This window comes from Schistocerca piceifrons, chromosome 7 (assembly GCF_021461385.2).
Source record: "Schistocerca piceifrons isolate TAMUIC-IGC-003096 chromosome 7, iqSchPice1.1, whole genome shotgun sequence".
In the NCBI taxonomy this organism is placed as follows: domain Eukaryota; kingdom Metazoa; phylum Arthropoda; class Insecta; order Orthoptera; family Acrididae; genus Schistocerca; species Schistocerca piceifrons.
In genome coordinates this window covers 560,961,596-560,976,091 of record NC_060144.1, presented here as the reverse complement: position 1 = coordinate 560,976,091, position 14,496 = coordinate 560,961,596, and the positions used below count along the sequence as shown (strand labels likewise).

At 47.3% G+C, this 14,496-nt stretch overlaps 1 protein-coding gene across 1 annotated transcript in view; it reads right to left on the bottom strand.

Annotated features, from left to right (window-relative positions):
* Positions 1-2,556: 2,556 nt before the first annotated feature.
* Positions 2,557-14,496, bottom strand: part of LOC124709077 (paired box protein Pax-6-like) — a 145,004-nt gene continuing 133,064 nt past the window's right edge. Inside the window, exons 4-5 of the mRNA XM_047240725.1 lie at positions 7,659-7,822; positions 2,557-2,692 (exon numbers count right to left, since the gene is read on the bottom strand). Coding sequence (XP_047096681.1) covers positions 2,557-2,692; positions 7,659-7,822 — 300 coding nt within the window. The remainder of the gene's footprint in view (positions 2,693-7,658; positions 7,823-14,496) is intronic.

Here is a 14,496-nt window from a genome sequence, read left to right as displayed (position 1 = left end):
TTAGGCGCGAAACTGGAATCCTTGCCATTCGTCCTGTTCCATCAACTGATCCATCAAAGAATGACTCACGACCCACCTTCACGCTTTACTTCCAGCAGGTTCTCGGTTCCTTATTTTACAGACGTTCTCCCGCACATCTTGCGACACTAGCACTCCTGGAAGAAAGGATATTGGAAGACATATCTTAGCCACAACCTGGGGTTTGTTTCCAGAATGCATTCTGAAAGCATAATTCCTGTATATATGGCGATACGGACGGTTACTTGACGGTGACGGATCATCTTTTATCTTTCCATTTCTCTGTTTTCCTAAACATGTTCAAATCCATAAACAAAAAAGTTTTTAACGAAAACCTCTCACAGTTTAAGCCTCGAAGTAATGAGAATGAGACATGCCGAAACATCACACTGCTATCTGGCTGAGTACTCGTGAGCATTTCAACAGGAGTACTCAAGGTGCATTTAAAAAATACGGGAATTTTTCTTTTTCGAGAGTAATTTCATTTATCTGTGTACTTCAATATTATGCCTTTCAAAATAGTCCCCGTTAAATAGGCCATTGCTTTTTGCGAGCTCAGCAATGTGTAAAGTGCACTGGCCTAAGCTGTCGCCAGCCCACCAGTCGGTAAAGTTGTACCGCTAAGGTTGATAGTGGGCGCTGGATGAAGCGTGCATCACGAGAAAGGCCAGAGACACACCGGCAAGCAGCGCGCCGCCAACACCCTCTCGACAGGATGTATTTAGGCCGCCGCCGCGGCCGCGGCTGTCCGGGGGGCCTCGCTGACTCACTAGCTCACACTCCAGTTTGGCATCTGTCAGTTAGTTGCAGTGCTGGCTGTCTTCACGTCTCAGGTTACGACAGTACATAGCGACCAGACTAGCGAGACTAAAGATTGTATTATCATGATTACTGACTTTGTCTGCAAGAGGACTGTTACTGATGAGCTTGTACCACGAACATGGACTCTATTCAAGATGTAAATAAAGAACTGTGTTAATCCACGTGTGCATTTGTATGTAGAACGAGGATATCGGCCACTAGTAACAACATCCTCTCCCTCGCTTCCTATGGAACAAGACTCTACATAAAAAATACTGTCTATTCCTGCAAAGCGATAACTCCTTAAGGGATTCTTTATTTTTAGAAATATAAAAGAAGTCACATAGGCCATTTCTGGCGAATGTGGATGTTGGAACATCATTTCAGTACTACTTTTGGCCAAAAATTCACAGACAGTTATGAAGTGTAAGCAGGTTCTTTATCATGCTGCCAAAGCCATGAATTATTTCGCCACAAATCGGGACATTTTTTCGATTTTTTTTTCACGTTAACAGCCTTGAACTTTTAAGGAGTACTTGTTATTGATCGTTAGACCTACTGGCAAGAAATCAATGCATTATCAAAGAACACGGCGAGCGTGAAGTTAACTTGTCGAGCTTTTTCCGGTTTTAGTGATCCTGAAGTACTGCACTGGGACGATTGATCTTTAGTTTCGATGTCATATGCGTGGTTATATGTTTCAGCAACTGTTATGGCAAGTTTTAACAACTCTGCGTCGTCATCGCTTTACCTAGCGATTCCTCAGCAACTTTTACTCGCCGTTTTTTTTTTTCGAAATTCAAAAAATTTGGAACTAATTTTGCTGTCACACGTTCCATACCAGAAACAACAGAAACCATTTCTTGGAAACAGCCATCTGATGTGTAAGCATCAGCAGCGACTTCTCTGTTTGTGATCCAGCGACAGTTCGTAATCATTTCTTTCATTTTTTTCCCTGATTTCATCGGTTGATAGTGTTGTGGGTCGTCCATGGCGCTCGTCCTCTTCAACATTTTCACGGACTTCTTCGAAAATCTTATACAAATGTTGCTTTAGACATTGTAGACTACAAAAAATCAATATTTAACTTTTCTAAAACTAATGTGCCGTAGTCTATTCCGTTCTTGTAGCAGAATTTAATACAAATTCCCTCATCCATTTTTATAAAGATCTCACCATTTACTCGCGGATTGAAACGCGTACTGTACATATAGTGATCACATTTCTTGTTCAGCCCTCCATCTCTACCCAGATCTTTCTGAGCACTCTCTCCGTCCATTCCCTACTCCTCCCTCTCCATCTCCTGCTCTTCCTCTCTTTGTGCGTCTCCTCTTGCCCCCTCTCTCTTAATCTCCTCCTCCTGCTCCTCCTCCTCCCCCTATCTCTGTCCATCCCTCTATCCGTCACCCCCATGTTCCTTTTTCATCTGCCCACCATTCCCCTCCATGTTGCGCCTGCCTCGTATATCTAAACCGTCTTCCCCCTCTCTCTTTGACCATCTCGCCCTCCCCCTTTCTCTCTGTGAGTCCCCTCCTACCGCTTCTCTCGGTCCATCAGCACCATCTCCTCGCTCTGTCCATCTTCTCCTCCACCTCTTCCTGACCATATTCACATCCCCCTCTCTAACCCTCTCCCACAACCACACAACAACTAAAAAGTCGTACTTATTGGGCTAACTCAACTCGTATGCACGGCAAATATATCTTCACAGAAACAAAGTTCTACTTTGGAGTTACTTTAGTGAAGGGCTTGTGCAGCGGCGCAGTTGGCGGACCTACCCTTCTTGGTGTGGAGGTCGAGGTCCGGGTCGGCCAGCACGGCGCACCCCGGGCTGGGCTGCAGGGGCGCGAACGGCGACCCCCCGGCTGGGTACCTGCAACGCACGGCGAGCAAGCGCTTTACCAGAGCCAACCTTTTACAAAATACTTAATATGCTCCTGCACCTCATCATACACAATGGCTAGTAGTGGTAAAAGTTGCCCTTCAACATGCATCGTACGGTGGCGTGAGTAGTATACACGATGAAGCGCCAAAGAAACTGGTATAGGCATGCGTATTCAAATACAGAGAGGCCGGCCGGTGTGGCCGTGCGGTTCTACGCGCTACAGTCTGGAACCGCGCGGCCTATACGGTCGCAGGTTCGAATCCTGCCTCGGGAATGGATGTGTGTGATGTCCTTAGGTTAGTTAGGTTTAAGTAGTTCTAAGTTCTAGGGGACTGATGACCTAAGATGTTGAGTCCCATAGTGCTCAGAGCCATTTGAACCATTTTGAACCAAATACACAGTAAACAGGCAACATACGGCGCTACGGTCGGCAACGCCTATAGGAGACAATAAGTGTCCGGCGCAGTTGTTGGATCAATTACTGCTGCTACAATGGCAAATTATCAAGGTTTAAGTGGGTTTGAACGCGGAGTTACAGTCGACGCACGAGCGATGGAACACAGCATCTCTAACGTAGCGATGAGGTGGCGATTTTCCCGTACAAGCATTTCACGAGTGTACCGTGAATATCAGGAATCCTGTAAAACATCGAATCTCGGACATCGCCGCAGTCGGAAAAAGATCCGACATGAGCGGGACCAATGACGACTGAAGAGAATCGTTAAATGTGACAGAAGTGCAACCCTTCCGCAAATTTGTGCAGATTTCAATGATGGGGCATCAGCAAGTGTCAGCGTGCGAAACATTCAACGAAACATCATCGATATGGGCTTTCGGAGCTGAAGGCCCACTCGTGTACCTGAGCCGGCCGAAGTGGCCGTGCGGTTAAAGGCGCTGCAGTCTGGAACCGCAAGACGGCTACGGTCGCAGGTTCGAATCCTGCCTCGGGCATGGATGTTTGTGATGTCCTTAGGTTAGTTAGGTTTAACTAGTTCTAAGTTCTAGGGGACTAATGACCTCAGCAGTTGAGTCCCATAGTGCTCAGAGCCATCACTCGTGTACCTTTGACGATTGCACAACACAAAGCTTCACGCCTTGGTAGGATCGGGGTTAATACACAAACAAGAGATGCTTCGTGAACTGAAATGCCAATACCTGTTGAGAAAGTATAGACAGCTGGCATTTTCGGCTGACTGCAGAACAGTCATACTGGCGCCAGTGTGCATTTCACGTAAGAACTGCAAAGACAAGATAAGAGAAGTTAGGGCTCGTTCAGACGTACATAGATAGTAGTTTTTTCCTTCACCCCATCTGTGAGTGGAAGAAGAAAGGCAATTAGTGGCGGTGCAAGGTGCACTCCGCCATGCACTGTATGGTAGCTTGCGGAGTGTGTATTGAGACGTAGACGTGATGGGGAAAAGCACAAGTTCTCCCTCAGCCTGAAGAACAAGCTACCTCAAGTTCTGGGTACGCCTATCAGATACGGCATCGAGACCACTGAGGCGCTGTGGAGAGTGGGATTCCGCTTACACTGCGTTTACAGGCACCGACAAATCCGTTTTACCATGGGCTTTTTCCCAATATCGCCTGTGGTCAGTTACGTAAATGCTTTATCACCGATTCGACAACGACAACCGGTTTTCGTTTCATGCAACACTCTACCGCAACTGAATCGTGCTTGGCATGTCAGGATACTACTTTCTTATGAAATGTTTCCTTACGTAAACAAAGCGATTTTTCTGGAGCAAGGAAAAGAATTACGGGATTGTCCTCTGACTATGGTAGACTGCCACATCAGTCTAAGTGCAGCATTGTTTACTGGAGTTGACTGCTGCAGCAAGCGCTGATCTACTGTGGTGAGGTCGACTGCTGCAGAAGTTTTGAGACATCAGCACGTTTAGCGTTTAGCTGCCGGGTGGTGATGCTGGCGTCATTGACAAAGATCTTTTGTCCTCATCTTGAAATAGGTGCACCCCCCTTGGAACGCATTTCCGACATGTCCATATAACCTTTCTTGCTCCTTATCGTCTGAGACAGCCAACGGTCTTGCCACGGTGGTAACATCGGTTCCCGTCAGATCACCGAAGTTAAACTCTGTCGAGTCTGGCTAGCACTTTCATAGGTCACCGTCTGGGTCTGCCAAATGCTGTTGGCGAACAGGCTGCACTCAGCGCTTATGAGGTCAATCGATGAGCTACTTCATTGAGGTGTAGTGGCACTGGTCACGAAAACTGACAACGGCCGGGACAGCGGTGTGCTGACCACACGCCCCTCCGTATCGCAAGGGCTGAGGATGACACGGCGGCCGAACGGTACCGTTAGGCCTTCATGGCCTGTTTGGATGGTGTTTGATTTTATTTTTTATCTTCTGGTGGATCGTTCCAGCATTTTGTCCCCATTTAGCAATATCACACTGCATATACAGGGTGTAACGGCTATAACTGCAGATATTTGTATTGGCGACTGAGGACTGAGTACTGCACAACAATACATCAGTATTTACGTCATCTGCAGACTACAAATTATAGATATTACAAGTCGTATGTTTTTACACTACTGGCCAAAAACGAAGAAGAAATGCAGGTGATAAACGGGTATTCATTGGACAAGTATATTATACTAGAACTGACATGTGATTACATTTTCAGGCAATTTGGGTACATAGATCCTGAGAAATCAGTACCCAGAACAACCACCTCTGGCCGTAATAACGTCCTTGATACGCCTGGGCGTTGACTCAAACAGAGCTTGGATGGCGTGTATAGGTACAGCTGCCAATGCAGCTAGAACACGATACCACAGTTCATCAAGAGTAGTGACCGGCGTATTGTGACGAGCCAGATGCTCGGCCACTATTGACCAGACGTTTTCAATTGGTGAGAGATCTGGAGAATGTGCTGGCCAGGGCAGCAGTCGAACATTTTCTGTATCCAGAAAGGCCCGTACAGGACCTCCAACATGCGGTCGTGCATTATCCTGTGAAATATAGGGTTTTGCAGGGATCGAATGAAGGGTTGGCTCAAATGGCTGTGAGCACTATGGGACTTAACATCTGTGGTCATCAGTCGCCTAGAACTTAGAACTACTTAAACCTAACTAACGTAAGGACATCACACACATCCATGCCCGAGACAGGATTCGAACCTGCGACCGTAGCGGTCACGCGGCTCCAGACTGAAGCGCCTAGAACCGCACGGCCACACCGGCCGGCAATGAAGGGTTGTAACCCATCTGAAATGTAACGTCCACTGTTCAAAGTGCTGTCACTGCGAACAAGAGGTGACCGAGATGTGTAACCAATGGCACCCCATACTATCACGCAAGCTGATATGCCAGTATGGCGATGACGAATACACGCTTCCAATGTGCGTTCACCGCGATGTCGCCAAACACGGATGCGACCACTTGATGCCGTAAACAAAACGTGCATTCATCCGAAAAAATGACGTTTTGCCATTCGTGCATCCAGGTTCGTCGTCGAGTACACTATCGCAGGCGCTCCTGACTGTGATGCAGCGTCAAGGGTAACCGCAGCCGTGTTCTCCGAGCTGATAGTCCATGCTGCTGCTAACATTGTCGAACTGTTCGTGCAGATGGTTGTCGTCTTGCAAACGTCCCCATCTGTTGACGCAGGGGTCGAGACGTGGCTACACGATCCGTTACAGCCATGCGGATAAGATGCCTGTCATCTCGACTGCTAGTGATAAGAGGCCGTTCGGACCCATCACGGCGTTCGGTATTACCCTCCTGAACCCACCGATTCCATATTCTGCTAACAGTCTTTGTATCTCGACCAACGCGAGTAGCAATGTGGCGATACGATAAACGATAATCGCGATAGGCTACAATCCGACCTGTATCAAAGTCGGAAACGTGATGGTACGCATTTCTCCTCCTTACACGAGGCATCACAACAACGTTTTACCAGGCAATGCCGGTGAACTGCTGTTTGTGTATGAGAAATCGGTTGCAAACTTTCCTCATGTCAGCACGTTGTACGTGTCGCCGCCGGCGGCAACCTTGTGTGAATGCTCTGAAAAGCTAATCTGCATATCACAGCATCTTCTTCCTGACGGTTAAATATCGCGTCTGTAGCACGTCATCTTCGTGGTGTAGCAATTTTAATGGCCAGTAGTATAGATTGGTTAGTACCCTCCAAGTATGTGTGACACGCCGTTAATGCTTGTTTTCCCCTTGCCGGGTAGTCAGGTGTTGAAGTGAGAACGCCAAACAGTTCATCTACACTGACAGACGTCATTCACTTTGTGGCCCAGCTGCGGCCGTGCAGAAGATATCAGCTCGTTAAGTTTATGACGTGTTTGAGGGAAGACGTTCGATAAAGAGAAGAAACTACAAATACATTATGTGTGTGCGTATTACGGCACCACATATAAAAAAACCGCACTTACAAGCATCACACCCTGTATAGCCCGTCGAACAAACTGAAAGCGAGCAGTGAATTTCCAACAATCTTAGAAAATCGATATTTGATCGGGCTGGTAAAATTTAGTCAAACCTTAAGATGTAAACACCTCAGTGAAAATCGGTATCTGTTTAGTGTATGTCAGAGAGAGAGAGAGAGAGAGAGAGAGAGAGAGAGAGAGGGATGGAGGGAGGGAAAGAGGGAGGGAAAGAGGGAGGGAAAGAGGGAGGGAAAGAGGGAGGGAAAGAGGGAGGGAAAGAGGGAGGGAAATAGGGAGGGAAAGAGGGAGGGAGGGAAAGAGGGAGGGAGGGAGAGAGAGTGAGGGAGGGAGAGAGAGGGAGTGGGGGAGGGAGGGAGGGAGAGAGGAAGAGAGAGGGAGTGGGGGAGGGAGGGAGGGAGGGAGGGAGGGAGGGAGAGAGAGGGAGCGAGGGAGGGAGGGAGGGAGGCAGGGAGGGAGAGAGAGAGAGAGAGAGAGAGATAAGGAGAGAGGGAGGGAGGAGGAGAGAGAGAGATGGGGGGAGAGGCACTCACCAGGGGGAGGGCGACGGCCGCGGCCAGGCTGGCTGGCCGTTGAGGACTCGCAGCTTGTCGTAGACGGCGTCCTGCGGGGGCGGCGGCGGCTGCTGCTGCTGCTGCTGCTGCTGCTGCTCCTTCTGCGAGGCCAGGTTGCGCAGCACGCGGTTTATGGACGAAACCTGCGGGCACACCGGACACTGCTGCTCAGGCACATAGGTGGGGGAGCGGGTCACAGCCCGGTCTGGGTTGTGGTGGGCTGCCCAGAAAAGCAAACACCCTAACGTTAGGCAGACTACATATAGTATTGGGCTGCGAGTGTGTAAACATGTGAAATGTACAGAGGTGGAAATATTTATTGCAACGCCATGAATTACTTCGTCTTCTGCAGCAGTTTGCTTCAGGTTATACCAGGCCCATTGTTGCTAACCTTTGCTGACATATTCTTGCCGTAATAATGTGACTTCTTCACGCATGTTTTCCCACAATGCACTACTCTTTGTTGTTGTCGTTTGGTTTTACAATGAAACCAGTGTTTATACTGCCATTTTGAGTTGAGACTTTGCAGTGAGAAGATGGGCAGGTCAGGTGAATTAACGCCAGAAAAGGAAGCTGCTATACTCGCTTATTCGTGTGTTGGCCTCAGGACCAGAGAGATAGCCTCTAAGACGGGATTTAATCAGTTTACGATTTCGAGGTTACTGAAAAAATACATGGAAAAAAGGCAATGTTGATCGCGAGAAAGAAAGAGGTCGGGAAAGAGCGTCTACTGCCGAACAGGACAGGGTATTGAAAAGGCTTTCGCCCAACGATCGTCGCATATCATCAACTGAACTAAAGCGAGACTGGGAAGAGATGTGCGACATCTCAGTAACCTGTAGAACTGTAAGAAATAGACTACTGGAGGCTGGACTCTCAGCCTGTTGTCCAAGAAGGAAGCCTTTATTGAACAACATAATGCGACAACAGCGACTACAATGGGCAAAGGCACATGTGACATGGACACCAGAAAAGTGGAACGAAGTAATGTTTGCAGACGAGTCCAAATTTAATCTGCATGGCTCAGTTGGAAAAGTGTTCGTGCGTCGAAGAAAAGGCGAAGAATTTTTGCCGCCATGCATACAGTCAAACACCCACAAGGACAGATTGTCTGAGGATGCATTTTCAGTCACGGAGCAGGTCGTCTGGACTTCATCAATGGCACTGCCAATGCAGATGCCTACATAAGCATCCTTGAAAGGAAGCTTTCGCCAACCATTAGAGACCACTTTGGAAATGTTTCCAATTGCATTTTTCAGAATGACTCCGCTCCTTGCCATAGAGCTCTGAAGGTAAGTCCTATGACTAATATTTGTAACAAACACGAAGCAGATTACTTTCTTGGTTAATTATCACGTACTTATACATTTCAGGTAAAATCTTTCCTTCGACAAAATGTGGTTCGAGTATTAGAGTGACCTGGAAACAGTCCTGATCTCAATCCTATTGAGAACTATTGGAAGGTATGGGAAATGCTGTCACCAAAAAGAAGCCACAGAATAAGTGGGGGGTGTTGGAGACCATTGTGCGGGTGTCGTTTCATGAACTGAGTGAGGAGTACATTAAAAAGTTAATTACTTCAATGCCTTCATGAAGCAAGCAGTGATTAACGTGCATGTTGGAGAAACAATGTATTAAATGCAACAGTGTGTTCATATGAGGCAATACAGACACTGAAATCCATCAGTGTTATAACATTAATATGCAGTGTTTCTTCCAACTTATTATTCATATTTCAGAATAGCAAACAAAATAGCTGACATATTCATTTACACTCACTTTTCAAGAAAGTGTTAAATTATAAAAAACAAACATTTTTATAGAAACAAAAATTAAGAATGAAAACAAATTGACAAAAATTATTCTGTATATTCATTTCTGATAGAAATCAAGACAAATCAGGCAAATTTAGCTCAGTTATTCAATGTTTGTAACAAAAATTGTTAAATGTAAGAGGTGATGCAATAAATATTTCCACCACTGTAGCAGAAACGTATGTTTGTATATCTATTTGAGTGTACTGCGTGTCCCTGTCAGTCCGAAGACTGGTCTGATGCAGGTCTCCACGGTATTCTACGCTACGCAAACCTGTCCAGTTCTGCATAACAACTGAAACCTGCATTCCTTGACCATGTTTACTATAGTCAAACTTTGACCCTCCTCTATACACTTTACCCCCATCCCCATCCATTTCACTCCATTACCTATTTAATGTCCCAGGATATATCCATCCGATGTATCTCTTTGCTCCCCATTATTCTTATGCAATGACACATTTAAAAAACTTCTTTTGTTTTTGTCTGTGCTACACTCAAAACAAATACTATCTGGAAAAACTTCCTACAAGTCAAATTTACGTAATTTTATTTTTTTTAGCGACAATGGAATATAGTCGAATTAAATCAGGTGATGCTGAGGGAATTACATTAGGAAATGAGACGCTTAAAGTAGTAAATGAGTTTTGTTATCTGGGAAGCAACATAACTGATGATGGTCGAAGTAGAGAGGATATAAGATGTAGACTGGCTATGGCAAGGAAACCGTTTCTGAAAAAGAGAAATTTTTTAACATCGAATGTAGATTTAAGTGTCAGGAAGACTTTTCTGAAAGTATTTGTACGGAGTGTAGTTGTCTATGGAAGCAAAACATGGACGATAAGTAGTTTAGACAGGAAGAGAATAGAAACTATCGAAACTAGGCGCTACAGAAGAATGCTGAAGATTGGACGGGTAGATCACGTAACTAATGAAGAGGTACTGAATAGAATTGGGGAGAAGAGGAATTTGTGGCACAACTCGACAAAAAGAAGGGACCGGTTAGTAGGACATGTTCTGAGGCATCAAGAGATCACAAATTTAGCATTGGTGGGCAGCGTGGAGGGTAAAAATCGTAGAGGGAGACCAAGAGATGAATACACTAGGCAGATTCAGAAGGATGTAGGTTGCAATAGTTACTCGGAGATGATGAGGCTTGCAGATAGAATAGCTTGGAGAGCGGCACCAAACCAGCCTCTGGACTGAAGACAACAACAACAACAACAGCGACCCAAACAAATGAGCCTTTCTTAATGCTGAAGTCGGTTTCGACCAGCCGGTGGTGCTCTTCAGACTGTCAATAGGTAATCATTTACAGACACTCTGAAGATGATCGCTGGTTGGACTACACCGGTTACGGCATTATGATATGCTCGTGTGTTTGTACCGGGAAACATATGCACTGTCTGATCAAAAGTATCTGAACATTCCTATGTAATGCGGAATTAGGCGTTACATGTCACAAGAGGAGGCAGGAAGAATTGTGTTATCAGTAGAGAAACAATGTCGGCAGGCTGGGTGAGTCAGGAGAGCACAGTGATTTTGAACGTTAACTAGTCATTGGATATCACATGAGTAACAGATCCAATCGGGTTATTTCTACCCGTGTAAAACTGCCCAAGTTGATTGTTGGTAAGGGTAATGTGATTCTGAAATGGGCACGAGAAGGAACAAGCACATCTAAACAAATACCAGGCGGACCTCATTTACTGTCTAGCATTGTGGTGGGTGGTCCAAGAAAAAAAAAAAAAAAGGGCCTGGAATGAGTGGTAGCAGTCACTCGTGAGTTCCATAGTGCTACCATCAATCCAGCAAGGACACTGACTGTCTGTGGAGAGTTACAAAGAACGTGGTGGAACGTTGGAGCAGCTCTTCGGAAGCCACACATTTCTTCAGTCAGAGCCGTGTGCCAGTTGAAGCAGTGGAAGACAGCGACGTCACTGTACCGTGGATGACTGGAGACGAGTGATTTAGAGTGACGGATCAAACTATACCCTTCGGCAAACCGATGTAAGGATTTCTGTTCGGCGAATGTCTGGTTTTGTTACCCGCCATCATGTTCAGTGTCAACAGTGAAGTACGGATGAGGTTGTTACAGTGAAGTAAGGATGAGGGTGTTACGGTATGGGGTTGCGCTTAGGGTGTGACCCCTCATTGCGGTTAAGGAAACGCTAACTTTCCTCAAACGGACTGGCCTGCCCAGAGTCCAAACCTGAAGCCAGTGGAACACTTCTGGGATGAGTCAGAACGCCGAATCCGCTCCACACCCCAGCGTCCGACATCAGTGCCTACACTGGTTTCAGTTCTTGAATGGGCTGCCATTTCTTCACAGATATTCAAAAATCTCATTGGAAGGAGTGTCAAGTCGTCAAAGGCAAAGTGTGGACACACACTATTGTAATGTCCACACATTAGTGTCCGTATACTTTTTGATCAGATAGTGTAAATCACTCACTCTCGGAGACATTACATCTTTTTTCCGAAACTTAAAGATGTGTTCGATGCCAACATTTTAATTTTTTCAGAAAATATTTCACTGATGCGTGTGCGTCGTATATTCTCTCTGCTTCTGTCATTGTCAGTTATTTTTCTGCACAAACAGGAGAAAATCATAAATACACTCCTGGAAATGGAAAAAAGAACACATTGACACCGGTGTGTCAGACCCACCATACTTGCTCCGTGGACACTGCGAGAGGGCTGCACAAGCAATGATCACACGCACGGCACAGCGGACACACCAGGAACCGCGGTGTTGGCCGTCGAATGGCGCTAGCTGCGCAGCATTTGTGCACCGCCGCCGTCAGTGTCAGCCAGTTTGCCGTGGCATACGGAGCTCCATCGCAGTCTTTAACACTGGTAGCATGCCGCGACAGCGTGGACGTGAACCGTATGTGCAGTTGACGGACTTTGAGCGAGGGCGTATAGTGGGCATGCGGGAGGCCGGGTGGACGTACCGCCGAATTGCTCAACACGTGGGGCGTGAGGTCTCCACAGTACATCGATGTTGTCGCCAGTGGTCGGCGGAAGGTGCACGTGCCCGTCGACCTGGGACCGGACCGCAGCGACGCACGGATGCACGCCAAGACCGTAGGATCCTACGCAGTGCCGTAGGGGACCGCACCGCCACTTCCCAGCAAATTAGGAACACTGTTGCTCCTGGGGTATCGGCGAGGACCATTCGCAACCGTCTCCATGAAGCTGGGCTACGGTCCCGCACACCGTTAGGCCGTCTTCCGCTCACGCCCCAACATCGTGCAGCCCGCCTCCAGTGGTGTCGCGACAGGCGTGAATGGAGGGACGAATGGAGACGTGTCGTCTTCAGCGATGAGAGTCGCTTCTGCCTTGGTGCCAATGATGGTCGTATGCGTGTTTGGCGCCGTGCAGGTGAGCGCCACAATCAGGACTGCATACGACCGAGGCACACAGGGCCAACACCCGGCATCATGGTGTGGGGAGCGATCTCCTACACTGGCCGTACACCACTGGTGATCGTCGAGGGGACACTGAATAGTGCACGGTACATCCAAACCGTCATCGAACCCATCGTTCTAGCATTCCTAGACCGGCAAGGGAACTTGCTGTTCCAACAGGACAATGCACGTCCGCATGTATCCCGTGCCACCCAACGTGCTCTAGAAGGTGTAAGTCAACTACCCTGGCCAGCAAGATCTCCGGATCTGTCCCCCATTGAGCATGTTTGGGACTGGATGAAGCGTCGTCTCACGCGGTCTGCACGTCCAGCACGAACGCTGGTCCAACTGAGGCGCCAGGTGGAAATGGCATGGCAAGCCGTTCCACAGGACTACATCCAGCATCTCTACGATCGTCTCCATGGGAGAATAGCAGCCTGCATTGCTGCGAAAGGTGGATATACACTGTACTAGTGCCGACATTGTGCATGCTCTGTTGCCTGTGTCTATGTGCCTGTGGTTCTGTCAGTGTGATCATGTGATGTATCTGACCCCAGGAATGTGTCAATAAAGTTTCCCCTTCCTGGGACAATGAATTCACGGTGTTCTTATTTCAATTTCCAGGAGTGTATTCAGCTTCTCATTTCCTAATCTAATCCATCCAGTGTCAACTTTGTTAATCTGACTACACTACATTACCCTTGTTTCAGTCTTATAGCCGGGCGTGAGCAAAACACTATCCATTCCGTGCCTAATCTTTATGTTTTCGTCGGAACGTCTCGTCGGTTTCCTTACTGCTCCTTCAATTCATCACCACGCCTCCTTGTCTGACCAAGACAAATGGTTTGTCAGCTTGCCTAAACACGCCCACCAATGAGATCTGCTCAATCTACGAGCGTTGAAGGTGTGTCGACTGTCTCATTCAGTAACTGAGAAAGCCCATACTGTAGGTGTGACGGAGGCTCGACGCTTCTTCCGCAGAATCAGCAAACACAATGGAACTAGAGGTTTCTGCTCTTCTCGATGCAAGGGTAGCGGCATGCAGATCCCTACCCTCGACGCTGCATCAGACGACTAGACATACATGTTCGCACGAACAGCACGCAACAAATTGTAACGCAAGTTGCAAAAGAGTGTCAACATACACCAGAAGGATGTCACTGGCCTGGCTTCCCCTTACAATCCATCTAGGGCGCAACCGAGCTTTAATAGTATAAGGCAGGAAAATTATGGTTTAACGTTCCGTCGACGACAAGTCATCAGAGACGGGATTTATGCTAGGACTGAGGTAGGACTGGGAAGGAAATTGACTGTGCTCTTTCAGAGAAACCATCCTGGCATTCACATTAAACTTCTTGGAAAAATCACGGAAAACCTACACCTAAACGGCCAGGCAGGAAATTCCGTCTCCGTCCTCCCACATACGAGTCCAGTCTGTCATCCCTTCGCCACTTTTCTCGGTTGTAGTACTGGACATGTAGACACACACACACACACACACACACACACACACACACACACACACACACAGAGAGAGAGAGAGAGAGAGAGAGAGAGATGCTAACAACAGCTGAGTAACAATTTCGATGG